The sequence below is a fragment of the Labeo rohita genome, chromosome 2, assembly GCF_022985175.1.
Source record: "Labeo rohita strain BAU-BD-2019 chromosome 2, IGBB_LRoh.1.0, whole genome shotgun sequence".
Classification (NCBI taxonomy): Eukaryota; Metazoa; Chordata; class Actinopteri; order Cypriniformes; family Cyprinidae; genus Labeo; species Labeo rohita.
The window spans coordinates 30,168,041-30,181,346 of NC_066870.1; the positions used below are offsets into that span (position 1 = coordinate 30,168,041).

A 13,306-nucleotide genomic window follows, 5' to 3' on the forward strand; every position below is an offset into this window, starting at 1 on the left:
AAAATTAATTATCATGGAGGAGTATTTTTTTATTATTATTATTTAAACAGTGCAAGCACTTTTACCAAGGCAGATTATTTTATTTCTCAGTTATAGACCTCAGGGTTGATGCTATACTGAATTTTACAAGGACGAAACCATGGCTGTGAGGGATGTACTTACAGTTTTTACAATGACATGCACTGTATAATGGACTGTAAACTGTTTTATTGAGTCTTTGTCTACTGAATTTTCTTTTTTCTTTTTCTGAAATACACTACCGGTCAAAGGTTTTTGAACAGTAGGATTTTTAATGTTTCTTGAAGTATCTTCTGCTCACTGAGCCTGCATTTATTTGATCCAAAGTACAGCAAAAACAGTAAAAATTTGATATATTTTTACTATTTAAAATAACTTATGTCTATTTGAATATATTTTAAAATGTAATTTATTCCTGAGAGTTTAAAGCTGAATTTTCCTTCAGAGGACTGGAATGATGATCCTTCAGAAATCATTTTAATCTTCTGATTTGCTGCTTTGAAAAGAGACTTACCAGAAGTGACTTAAAAAACATTTAAAATCTTACTGTTCAGAAACTTTTGACTGGTAGTGTATCTATCATCTGCTGAACAGCTGGCATGTTGTTAAACAACAGTGCAATTCACTGAAAGCACTGTACTTCTATCCCCAGTCCAAAATTAAAAATGGTGCTACCCTGACTAAGGTCTATAGGGCATGCTTACAGCAAAATAAAGGAAATAGCTGCTTTAACCTCTAAGTAAAGACAAATCCAAGCAGGAGTTGGAGCTATAGAGTTTTATTACCTGTGGTAAGTAAGTTACGCACATGTTCCATAAGGCCTACCTAAGACCCTTGAGAGAAACACACAACATAAAGCCAATAAGCAAGAACCAGACAGCAATAACCACCTCAGAGAAACCATAAAGCTCTGCTCACATATGCCTGTGGGACAGAAACACCACATCAGTTGATGAACTTTGAATCTGGCAACGGTACTGCATTTATATCAGTAAATGTGACAAATCCTCCCACAGAGATGTGTGGAAAGCTAAAATTAAACCTTTGAGGGCCTGTTTGATGAAAAGTAGATGACTCTTCACTTGTATCTTAGTACAGATGGTACAGATTTAGCAGCAGTAACAGGAAATTCAAAAATAAGCAATCAGTAAAAAAAATCTGTAAAATTGTGAACACAGATTAGATTAAAAATGACGCAAACACCTGAACGCAATGGTTTGACCAATCACAGCGACCTCATTAACATATTTCCTCCTCTCCAGTTTTACCGGGAAAAATTTACATCGTTTTAAACAGAATAATGCCATTAAATTGGAAAACATATTAACGACATAGAAAAATAAGTTTAAATGTATGCATTCTTTATATAAATGACTTTTTATTCGTTAAGTTATACTTTTCCCCCCCTACCACCAACGAAAAGTGTGTCTCGCTGGAGGGGCTACATAAGGATTCGCCTAAGACGGCTTTTAATCGGAGTGGGAGGAAATTCACTGTAGAGGTTACAAACTGAGTGGTAATCACTCATCCAATCACCTCGGGGAAGGTCTGAGACAAGAGCCAATTGTTGTCCTCACAGGACATCGTCTCAACAGATGAGCGAGCGCACAGGGAAGTTGGGTCAGAACGCGGTGTTCTCGCACAAGACGTTGGAACGCAAAATAGCGAACCAACTGATGCGATCCCCGTCGACTTGGAAACACTCGCGGCTGGCGCAATGAGTTCAATGTGTGAACTGGCACAAGATGCCAGAACCCAATTCAGACTACTCTCCTTCCACTCCTTTTCTTTTATTTGGAAAATATCCACCTTTTTCTTCCCCAAAGAGTGGGCGCGGCCATTTGTAAATTTTATGGGTCTGGCTTCCGGTCTCATCCTCGTCCAGCTATTTTTAGCTGTACAAAACAGCTGGTTTTGCTGCTTGATATTGTAAATTGGTGTGTCTTACAATATTATTTTAATGTATTATCTTATTTATGAGCACACTGGTTTGTGTGCAAACAGTTTTACTGTTTACTGTACGTCATGCATCTGTGCATCATCCGAAAGCTGAATAAATAAAATTTCCATTGATGTATGGTTTGTTAGGATAGGACAATATTTGGCCGAGATACAACTTTTTGAAAATCTGGAATCTGAGGGTGCAAAAAATCAAAATATTGTGAAAATCGCCTTTGAAGTTGTCCAAATGAAGCTTTTAGCAATGCATATTACTAATCAAACCACTGCAAGGCATTCAACTACAAAAATAATTTCATCTCTAAGAAGTGTTTCAACATTGCATCAACTACTGATAAACACATTGATTATTTGAATTATCACTCTGTAGGTTAACCATGCATTTCTATGTCTTTGGGAGGCTTTTGTGCACAATAAAATGCACAAATTCTCTTTCACATGAAGTACCTCTGAGATTTTAAAATACATATTTTAATAATTATCATGTTCATTGCTGTGCTGATGTTGGTTATGGTCACATGACATGCAGGTAAACAAATAAAATATATCATTTATTAAGTTTTTTTTTTTTTTTTTTTTTTTTAGAATTGTGATTGATTTTAAAATTATTTTAACATTTTTATTATTTAATTAATGATTAGTTTTTCATTAAACTCATAAACCCCCTGCAGTTCCTTCACAAACCCCAGTTTGGGAAACCTTGAAGTAATGTAATGTTTAATGCACTTCATGTTGTTGTAAATAACAGCAAATTAAATATATTTTCTTACATTTTATATTATTATGTCAATACCATACAATATTATCAATATGGTGCAACATTATCCAATTTAAATCAATGTGATAAACGAGTTAGGTCAAAAATAATCTAAACGTTATCAAAAAGTAGTCTGATTATACCTAAAATGTGTAATGTAACGGATTACGTTACTAACGGGTTACAATTTGTAAGTAATCTGCCCAGCTGTGTGTGTGTATATAACAATAAAATAATTTTTTTTTAAAGTTTTTGTTTAAGCGACTTCATATTGTCGACTCTGTAAAGGGAAATGCCAAATATATATATTGAATAGGCTATATTGATTTAGCTCTGGATGGCACTGATGGCAATTCCTTATTGATAAAATACTGACAGAATGTTTAAAAAAATCATTTGAAATTTAAAATGTACCTTTGTCATACACCCGTAAGAACCTTTGCAGTCTTTCTACTTCTTTGTTGTGACTGTTATTTCATTTTTAACGCAATATCAAATGACCACCGTTTTATCCGGTGGGTAACTATGGTTACCATGGTAAATGTTGGAAAGGGCAATAAGCGCAAAGAGCGCGTGGCTCTGGGGCGGGTGGCTCGCGGGTCCATCATAGAACAGTTACCCAAACGACTTTTCCGTCAGAAACAGCTTCGTCGCTCATCTCAACACTCACGCACTCAACCGGTGCATCTGATTCTTTTGTGAAGGTCGGCTGTGTGGTTATGCGCGTTTCGTGCCTTCACTGCTCGGTGTTCCAGCACCGCGCCCGGATGGAAATGTGTCTTCCGGGGAAAAGCTGCTTTCAGCCAACGAGACACCGAGCACAACACGCCGCACAGCCTGGACATCTGCAACTTTCAACAGAAGCGTGTGCCTTTCTAAGAACGCATGCGGTTTGAGACGCACATCTATGGCCAGACCTATGCGTCCCAGAGGGGAGAAGAGCCGTGGAAAATCTGATAGAGGCCCGTAAGAGCTCAAACCCCTAATTTTGCTATTTCATTCTGATCTTAGTGCCGTCATTCATGGATGTGCACGCAGAGGCGGGTCCGCTGCACGTGCAGACGGTGGATGAGCCGCCGGGAGGCGCCAGCGTGACCGTCGCCGCCGCCGCAGAATTTCAGGTCCAAACGGTGCCGGGGAGCGATGGCGAGCTCAGCGAGGATGATCTGCAGTCGGACGCTGGAGCTCAAACACCGGCCGCGGGTGATCCGATCACTGAGATCGAGAGCGAGGACGGTGCGCGGGCAGGGACGGACACACCGGGCACACCGGTCGAGGACATCGTCGGGCAGAGCGCGGGGAAAACGGAAACGGTGGGCTCCAGTTGCAGCAACGACAGCTGTATCCCGACTCCAGGCTGTCGGATCTGCTTTCAAGGAGCCGAGCAGGTGAAGTCGGGCCGTTCGTTCGTTCCGTCTGCGTTATTTATTGTCGGTCTATGTATATATGCGTCACACCGACGTCTTTGGTTGTTGCCAGGATTGTGCGCTGTTCAGAATTGAACTGAGCCTTTTAAATTTCAATACCTGAACTTTAACTGAGTATTAAGGTGCCAAACAGCAATTAAATCTGAATATCATAAAGTTTATTTATTCATTTAACATGCTTTTATCCGAGCGACATTAATAAACAAAATTAATAAAAAGTACAATAAAATGTACATACCTATATTTTTTTATATATTGTATAATTCAAAATATATATTTAAAAAATAAAAGATACTCATAGTAATTTGTATTAGGTTTTAAGTTTTATGCTATTTGTTAAATTAAGTTTTTTGGAGTAGGAGTTCATTTACTACAATGCACCAGCTGTGTTGAATTTATTTGAATTATCATTCAAATTCAGATTCAGATTCAGCCTCCTGTTGGTCAGTTAATCAATCACATTTAAAAAATATATACAGTTGAGGTTAAAAGTTTACATACACCTTCAGAATCTGCAAAATGTTAATTATTTTACCAAAATAAAAGGGATCATACAAAATGCATGCTATGTTTTATTTAGTACTGACCTGAATAAGACATTTCACTTAAAAGACGTTTACATATGTGGCCCTGGAAAACAAAACCAGTCTTAAGTAGCACAGGTATATCTGTAGCAATAGGCAAAATACATTGTATGGGTCAAATTATAGATTTTTCTTTTATGCCAGAAATCATTAGGATATTAAGTAAAGATTATGTTCCATGAGGATATTTTGTAAATTTTCTACCATAACTATATCAAAAATTAATTTTTGATTAGTAATGTGCATTCCTAAGAACTTCATTTGGACAACTTTAAAGGTGATTTTCTCAAAAAAAACAAATTTGTTTTTGCACCCACAGACTCAAACTATTTTCAAATAGTTGTAGTATTCTGGCCAAATATTGTCCTATTCTAACAAACCATACATCAATGAAAGTTCATTTATTCATCTTTCAGGTGATGTATAAATCTCAGTTTAAAAAAATTGACTTTTATGTTCTGGGACAGGGTCACATATAGTCCACAAGAGACAATAATAAGGCAGTACTAACTGAAAAAACAAAAAGATATTTAGGCAAAATAAGAAAAATGTACAAAAGTTTTCACCCCCCGGCTCTTAATGCATCCTGTTTCCTTCTGAAGCATCAGTGAGTGTTTGAACCTTCTGTAATAGTTGCATATGAGTCCCTCAGTTGTCCTCAGTGTGAAAAGATGGATCTCAAAATCATACAGTCATTGTTGGAAAGGGTTTAAATACAAAAAAAGGCAGAAAAAACAAAGAATTTATGGGTCCTGAATGATTTTTCTGTAGAACAGCGGGCAGTTATTTTCTCTTACATGTCGACTATATGTAAACGTCTTTTATGTGAAATATCTTATTTAGGTCAGTACCAAATAAAAAATAATGTGCATTTTGTATGACCCCTCTTATTTTGGTAAAATAATTAACAGTTTGCAGATTCTGCAAAGTGTGTGCAAACTTTTGACTTCAACTGTATATTTTTAAAAATAAACCAATGCAGTATAGAGTGCTTTTTACAGACAAAAGATATAACTGCAAACAAGTAACAGGTAACTATAAAACAGAAAAAAGAAATAAAATGTAATATTGATAAAAAAAAACTAAAAAAGTACTAAAATCATGAAATGTAAGAATTCAGTGTTATAAGACATTACAAGAAAGCCAGGCTATAACATTTTTTTAAATTTAGATTTCAAACTTTCAATATTGTCTGCACATCTTACTTCCTTGTTCCAGCAGCGTGGATCATAATGGCTAAAAGCAGCATCAAAAAATCTTTTATTTCTGTGTTGTGATTCAGTTCAAACTGAATCTGATGATCCGAGAGGTTACTGAAAGCGTTTTTGAGATGGAGTCTGGTGCGAGGCCAGTAATCCCAATGCAAGCGGCTAATGCAATTTAAATTGCATCTCATGAATTACAATAGAACCAGCTGTTGAATTCTGAATTTGGTCATCTCATCCCGATGTTTTGTCCTATGCAGCTAATGACAGTCAAAGTAGTTCATAAATAAATCCAACTGTTGACAAGTGTTAGGACAGTCTGAGAAATATAAACATTGTAAACAACTTTTACATTTATTATGGGCCTGCATTATTAATGCCATTATTAGAATATTGGAAACCTTGATGATTCTTAATGCTTTAAACAGACAGTGTGGTGTGTGTGAGGGAGATGGTGAAATCCATTAGAATACCTGCTGCTCCATTCATGTCTAATGCTCTTCACTTCCTGCAGCTAATGTGCTTCCTCGAGGCGCCTGGTGTTTGTGTGCGTGCAAGTGTGTGTGAATGTGTTCCACTCTGTTTCAGACTCATTATAGTTCTAAATGAGGATGTTTCTGAAATTATTCATGAATGCACAGATGATTCATTTCCCGTCCACTCGCAGAGATGAATCTCTGTCATTATGTGTATAGGGTTTCATTCACTCCAAATGTTCTCCTCATTTAGACGAAACAGCTCCACAACCTCAATTCTCAACTCATCTGCAAAGGCACACAATAAAACAATCATCAGCTCAACTGAATGTGTCTTTTATCTTGATGTGTTATTGGCTGATGATGAATATGTCTGTGTGTGTTTTGATTGGCTGCAGGGGGAGCTGCTGAGCCCGTGCCGCTGTGCTGGTTCTGTCCGACATGCTCATCAGCATTGTCTCCTTAAGTGGATCAGTGAGAAGGGCTCTTGGAGCTGTGAACTCTGCAACTATAGATTCAACATCCTGCCTATACATATCAAACCACCACAACAGGTAAACTCACACACACTAGGATTTATGATATATCTGTCAGGGCTTTTGGGCTAAGAAAATGAATCCAAAAATGAAGCATTTAGGAGCCACTACAGTTACAAAATACAGAATTTCTCAATTGTTATTCAGATGTGGTTTAGTTCCCATTTGAAGCTGTCACTCTATTGAATCAAATAGTATTTGTGCCATATATTAATGGTTGTTTAAAAATAACATAATGAAAAACGTAAGTCTAATGTACTGTGTACATCACACTAATGGTTCCTGATTCATGATTTAATGAGGGAGTCATTAATGGCTCTGAATATTTCACTTTCTGAATGTCCCGTTCACTCCAAGAGCGATTAAGATAACTATAGCAATGACTATATTAGTGTCCACACCAACAGACTATAATGTTCTGTTTATTATAAGCTTGCACTAAAGTTTTGTCTGCCGGTTTAAATGCTCAAGAAATTTAAAGTTTGAATTGTATCTGAACGGTTGTCAATGTTTTTATCATTCATCAGCAGGGAAAAAAAGTGACTCTAAAGTAATTCCAACAATATCACTCCTAGGTTTTGTTATTGTTATAGTTGGGGTTTGGACTTTGTGAATCAGACACCACAGCTTGTGCTGTGTTTGTTGTTGTTTTTGACTGTCACCAGTGGTGACTGGATTTAAAAAAAAAAAAAAAACTTTTGCCAACATTTTTTTCAAAATCAGTGCTAGTTGCCAGATGGAAAATCATGTAATATTCACTACAAGTCAAAAGTTTTTGAACATATTTAATGTTTTTTAAAGAAGTCTCTTCTGCTCACCAAGCCTGCATTTATTTGATCCAAAGCATAGCAAAAACAGTAAAATTTAGAAATATTTTTACTATTTAAAATAACTGGTTTTTATTTAAATATATTTTAAAATGTATTTTATTTCTGTGATTTCAATGCTAAATTTTCATCATTATTCCAGTCACAAGGGACACCACATTCAAATATTCCGAATTGCTGCTCAAAAAAACATTTATGATTATGTTAATCATGCTGATCTTTGGGTCTTTCTATTCATCAAAGTATCCTGAAAAAATGTATTCAACTGTTTTAAATATTGATGATTATAATTTATGATTTCTGAAGAATCATGTGACACTAAAGACTGGAGTAATGATGCTGAAAATTTAGCTTTGATCACAGGAATAAATAATAAAATATATTCAACTAGAAAACAGTTATTTTAAATAGTAAAAATATTTTAAAATGTTACTGTTTTTGCTGTACTTTGGATCAAATAAATGCAGGCTTGGTGAGCAGAAGAGACTTCTTTAAAAAACATTAAAAATCTAATTGTTCAAAAACTTTTGACTGATGTTTTTCATCAGACTATGATCGCATCCAGTCGTCGGATGCCAAACATGTCTGATATTTTGAGACATGTTTAGAACACAAATTATTTTCATTGGTCATGTGTGTCCTAGCAACAAGGCACATGTTTCTGCCTGAATTTGTTGTGTTTGGAACAGCTTGGAAATCTGGTAGTGTGAGATCCTCAGTCATTAATATATGATGTCCAGTTTTTCACTGTGATGATTTACAAAGTCAGATTTTTAAAAAATCTGTACAGATTTGTTGTCGTATACTATATTCCAGCCTTTAGTTGCTCTCTGGAGCTCGGATCAGTGACCATATCTGTATGCTTTGCCAGTGGCAGACTGTTACCATGACTCTGGTGGAGAAGGTTCAGGTTATTGCGGTGTTGCTGGGTGGCATCTTCCTGCTGGCCAGTGTGTCGTGGCTGCTGTGGTCAGCACTGAGCCCGGAGGCACTATGGCAACGCAGTGACATCCTGTTCCAGATCTGCTATGGCATGTATGCAGTCATGGACCTTGTGTGTATAGGTGAGACAAATATCTGCAATAAAACCACATCAGTCCTATGCCATTTTCTCAAGCTAACATGCAGATTTTACGGATTCATGTCTATTTAACTTTGGCTTAAAAAATCAAAATTAAACAGTAACGTAAACACACCACAAAAGTAATACGTATGTTTTTCAGGTCTGATTGTTCATGAAGGTGGTGCTGTGTACAATGTGCTGATGCGCTGGCGGGCTGTTAATCTCTTCTGGGACGTCCAGAACTACGATAAAAGCCGAGACCTGGAGAGCACGCACAGCCCACACCGTAACCTTTGGCTGCCTCTCACACACACACATACAGTCTCGAACACACACTCACAAACCACCCGACTGGAGTCATCTCCTCGATGCCCTCTCCACCTCCTTTCCATGTGCCTGAACGTGACCTCTGACCCCTCCCCGCAGGAGCAAGGCTCAGGCGAGGTGGTCGTTAGGGTCACATCAGTTTGACATCAAGTGAAACTCATTCAGGGACCAATATAACATCCTTTGTGGGAGTGGCTAGCCAGTGGGAGGAGCCTAACTCAGTGTTGGGAGGAGCCTTACTTGAAAAGCACTTTAGAAGATACGCAAACTGAATTAAATATGGAATTGTATTGAATACTGAACAGGTGTTCAGCCTTTGAGGGTCGAAGTAAGACTGCAAAGCTCTCCACACACACACAGACTGTATATGCACACAAAATGTATTACTGCTGTTAGACGAATGAATGTTTGTTTTAAACCAACTGTTTTTTTGTTCAGGTTTTTAATAATTTCAGTACAGATAAACTACAACTTATCACTGCTGCTGTTCATTACGCTTCACCTGCCATAATGAACAGGTACCACAGTTACAGGCCTTTTCATGATAAGTCACATTTCCACTATCTCCGACATACGCATTTTGCCCCCTAGTGGCAGCCGCATGGAACTTTCAAATTGGTTGTGAAATAACCATTACCCTTTGCTTATTCACCATGATACAGTAAAAGATATTTAATTAATAATAAATGTATATCCATACAAAACAAATGAGCGCTGATAACGACAACGTTACTGAAAATCGGAAAGTAGACTGTTAGAAAATTTGCAAAGGGATAGCGAAAGTTGGAAAAAACATGGAAAAAATTAAATACCAAAAATTAGAAAGCTATATTAGGAAACAAGCTAAGGCAGAGGAGAAATGCTACGGAAGCCTGTTCCCGTCAAAAATAAAAATAAAAATGGTAATTGTGACTTTGTCTCACAATTCAGAATTGTAAGACAAACTCAGAATTCGCACCTTTTTTTTCCATCATGGAATTAAAATAAAAGTAGTAATTGCGACTTTTTGTCTTACAATTCCGAATTGTGAGTCAAAGCCAGAATTCACACTTTTTTCTTGAAATTCTGAGTTTACATTCTAAGTTTTATTTCCACCATGGAATAAAAAAATAAAATAGTATTTTTTTTGTCTCACAATTCAGAACTGAGACAAACCCAGAATTCACACTTTTTACGAGTTTCTGCTAATACTGACTTTTCCCCTTTTACGTCTCACAATTCTGATTTTTTTTTCCACCACGGAATAAAAAATTAAAATAGTAATTGCGTCAAACCCAGAATTCACTTTTTTCTTGAAATTCTGTGTGTACATACAGAATTCTAAATTTGTGCAGTTCTGTTTTTTTGTTTTTGAATAGAAAATAAAAACGCTATTGCGACTTATGTCACAATTCTGATTTTTTGACTCTCAAACTGCAAGTATGTATCTCCCAATTCAGACTTTTCCCCTCAGAGTTTACATCTAGCAATTCTGTTTTTTGTTTCCACCACGGAATAAAAAATTATAATAGTAATTGCAACTATTTGTCTCACAATTCAGAATTGCACAGACAAACCCAGAATTCACACTTTTTTTCTTGAAATTCTGATTTTATATCTCGTGATCTTGTCTTTTTCCATCAGAATTCGAAGATTACATCATTCTGTTTTTTGTTTCCACCACGGAATAAAAATAGTAAATAGTAATTACGACTTTCTCTCACACAATTCAGAATTGTGAGACAAACCCAAAATTCACACTTTTCATCTCGCAATCCTGACTTTTTCCTTCAGAATTCAGTTTACGTCTTGCAATTCTGTTCTTCGTTTCCACCACTACGGAATAAAAAAAATTCAAATAGTAATTGTGACTTTTTGTCTCACAATTCAAAACTGCAAGACAAACCCAGAATTCACACTTTCTGAGTTTACATTTGGCAATCCTGACTTTTCCCCTCAGAATTGCGAGAGTTTGTCTCGCAATTCTGTTTTTGGTTTCCACCATGGAATAGAAAACAATTCTGATTTACGACTCTCAAACAAGTCTATATCACCCAATTCAGACTTCTCAGAATTCACAATTCTCAGTTTATATCTCACAATACTGATAAAAATAGCAAACTGTGAGAAAAAAACTGTGAAAAATGTGATAAATGAACTCAGAATTGCAAGATAAAAGGTCTGATTTGTGAGTTTTTGTTATCTTTTTAGGCTTCCGTAAATGCAGAGAAGATTATTTTTATTTAAATATTTTGGGAAATGTCAGTAGTGTTTGTGTAAAACTTTCCACCACAATGTTAGAGTGGTGTTGGTGGTTGGGCAGGCGGTCTCATCAACTTTTTCTAGATGCAAAAGTTCAAATATTTCAACACATCCCAAGCTTAAATTGGATCTGAAAATTCTGCGTTCATTCACGCTACACCAGACAAGCTGCGAAAACACTGATTTCACAAGCAAGTGGTGGAGAAACACAAAGGACTGCAAAAGTTTTGCTGCAGTGCATTCTGTTGTAGGCATCTGTGTCAATATGAAATTCCGTGTTAATTTATTCTATTCCCACCTGCTTTTAAATGACCCTCAGAATGATGTTACACAGTCATATGTCGATGCTTAAGTGCCCTACATCTCATGTTGCGTGTATTACAGCAAAAAAACGAACTGACTTTGGACTATTAGTCTAGACTCATACAAAATTCATGAAGAAATGGAGTTGTGGTTAGATATTGTGATGCTGGTAAGCATTTTAACCATTGTGCCCTTAAGATACCAAACCCAGGCTGAGCGATTTCAGAAGCTATTCAAGACGTGTCAAATAAAATGTGAAATGACACGTTTTAACATTGTAAGCACATTGAAAATCTTCTTAAGCAGCTCAAGTCTACACCGTAAAAGCATTCATTCAAAATCAGCACAGAAGATATTAAAAAGTCCACTGATTCCATCTAAGCACATTGTGTATCTGTCTTTGAAACTGGACATAGCGTTCACTTGGTGCTAGCTGATTAGCATAGCCTACAAAAGAGTTCATTCAGATGTCCCAGAGATGCAGAAACTGTTAAATGAGAGTGTTCTGTCAGAGAAACGCATCAACATGGTTGAACATTTTAATGAATGTAAGAGTCTTTGAATTTTGTTATATTTATTGCCAATAAACTAATGCACAGTAAAGATACAAAATGATTGATGACATGATTTTCCTGTTGTTTTAGTGTTTTTATAGGCTTACAGTAGAAAAATAACAGGACCAGAGGGAGTAAATCCAATAGTATTATCACAATCCTGCAGCTCAACAGAAAAGGTTTATAAAATATACAGCTCCTCAGAAATATATAACATACATTATAAACATTGCACATATAAAACAGACATAAAGGGCACTCTGTGTGTGTGTTTGCACGTGTGTGTATTTTGGTGTGTGTTTTTTAAAGGCACTGGATTTGAGTGCTGGTTATTTCAGACTGGATTTTCCGCCTGCAGAATTCCAAAGAAATGCAACTGGACTTAAAATGTGAATACAACGTAAATGGGGCTCAGTGAACAGCCATATATGTGTGGCACAGTTTCAAGCACAACTCAATATGTGTGTCTGTGGGAACATGATAGTGTCTGTTATGAAAGTGTCTCATTGTCTTTGGCTCCTTTGCACTCAGCATTAAAGGGTCACACTCTTTTTTGCGAGTTCGTACTTAAATGTCCCGTTTGCTGACGCTTAACCTTAAAGGCACATTTATGAAAAGTGTCTGTCAGGGGTAAGAGATCACCAGTTGCTGCCGTGGCTGCTGATGGATTGACAAGTGCTGAAACGTTTCTTCACTATTAGACTGATGTAAGCTTTCATGAGCTTTGCGATGTCCACTACCTACAGAGTCAAACACAAAGAGGAATCTAGGGTTATGTGTGTATTATTAGAGAGGTCATCAGATGCAAAATTCACTTTTACATGTTGTTTGAACATAAATATGTATTGGCAGTGTGTGTACACAACCTCCCTAATGATTAAAATCCACCAAGCTTTTTTTTTTAAATCCCCCAATAATAATAATAATAATAATCCCTTTTTTTTATTACTTTTTGTAATGACTACAATTTTTTTCAGCTGCCACAATGTTCTGAAGACTCCGAGGATTACTTTCGTTTTTGAAGGGAAT

At 36.5% G+C, this 13,306-nt stretch overlaps 2 protein-coding genes and 1 pseudogene across 2 annotated transcripts in view; 2 read left to right on the forward strand and 1 right to left on the reverse strand.

Annotated features, from left to right (window-relative positions):
* LOC127152299 (tripartite motif-containing protein 16-like protein) overlaps positions 1–13,306 on the forward strand; it is a 247,054-nt pseudogene that overhangs the window by 145,786 nt on the left and 87,962 nt on the right.
* Positions 2,576–10,478, forward strand: marchf11 (membrane-associated ring finger (C3HC4) 11). The gene is made up of 4 exons (XM_051092980.1): positions 2,576–4,122; positions 6,825–6,980; positions 8,661–8,853; positions 9,013–10,478. The coding sequence occupies exons 1-4, from the start codon at positions 3,757–3,759 to the stop codon at positions 9,321–9,323; spliced, it is 1,026 nt and encodes a 341-aa protein (XP_050948937.1). The 5' UTR covers positions 2,576–3,756; the 3' UTR covers positions 9,324–10,478.
* The window catches only part of myo10 (myosin X), a 48,173-nt gene continuing 47,147 nt past the window's right edge, over positions 12,281–13,306 (reverse strand). The window contains exon 41 of the mRNA XM_051093064.1: positions 12,281–13,017. Coding sequence (XP_050949021.1) covers positions 12,916–13,017 — 102 coding nt within the window. The 3' untranslated portion in view covers positions 12,281–12,915. The remainder of the gene's footprint in view (positions 13,018–13,306) is intronic.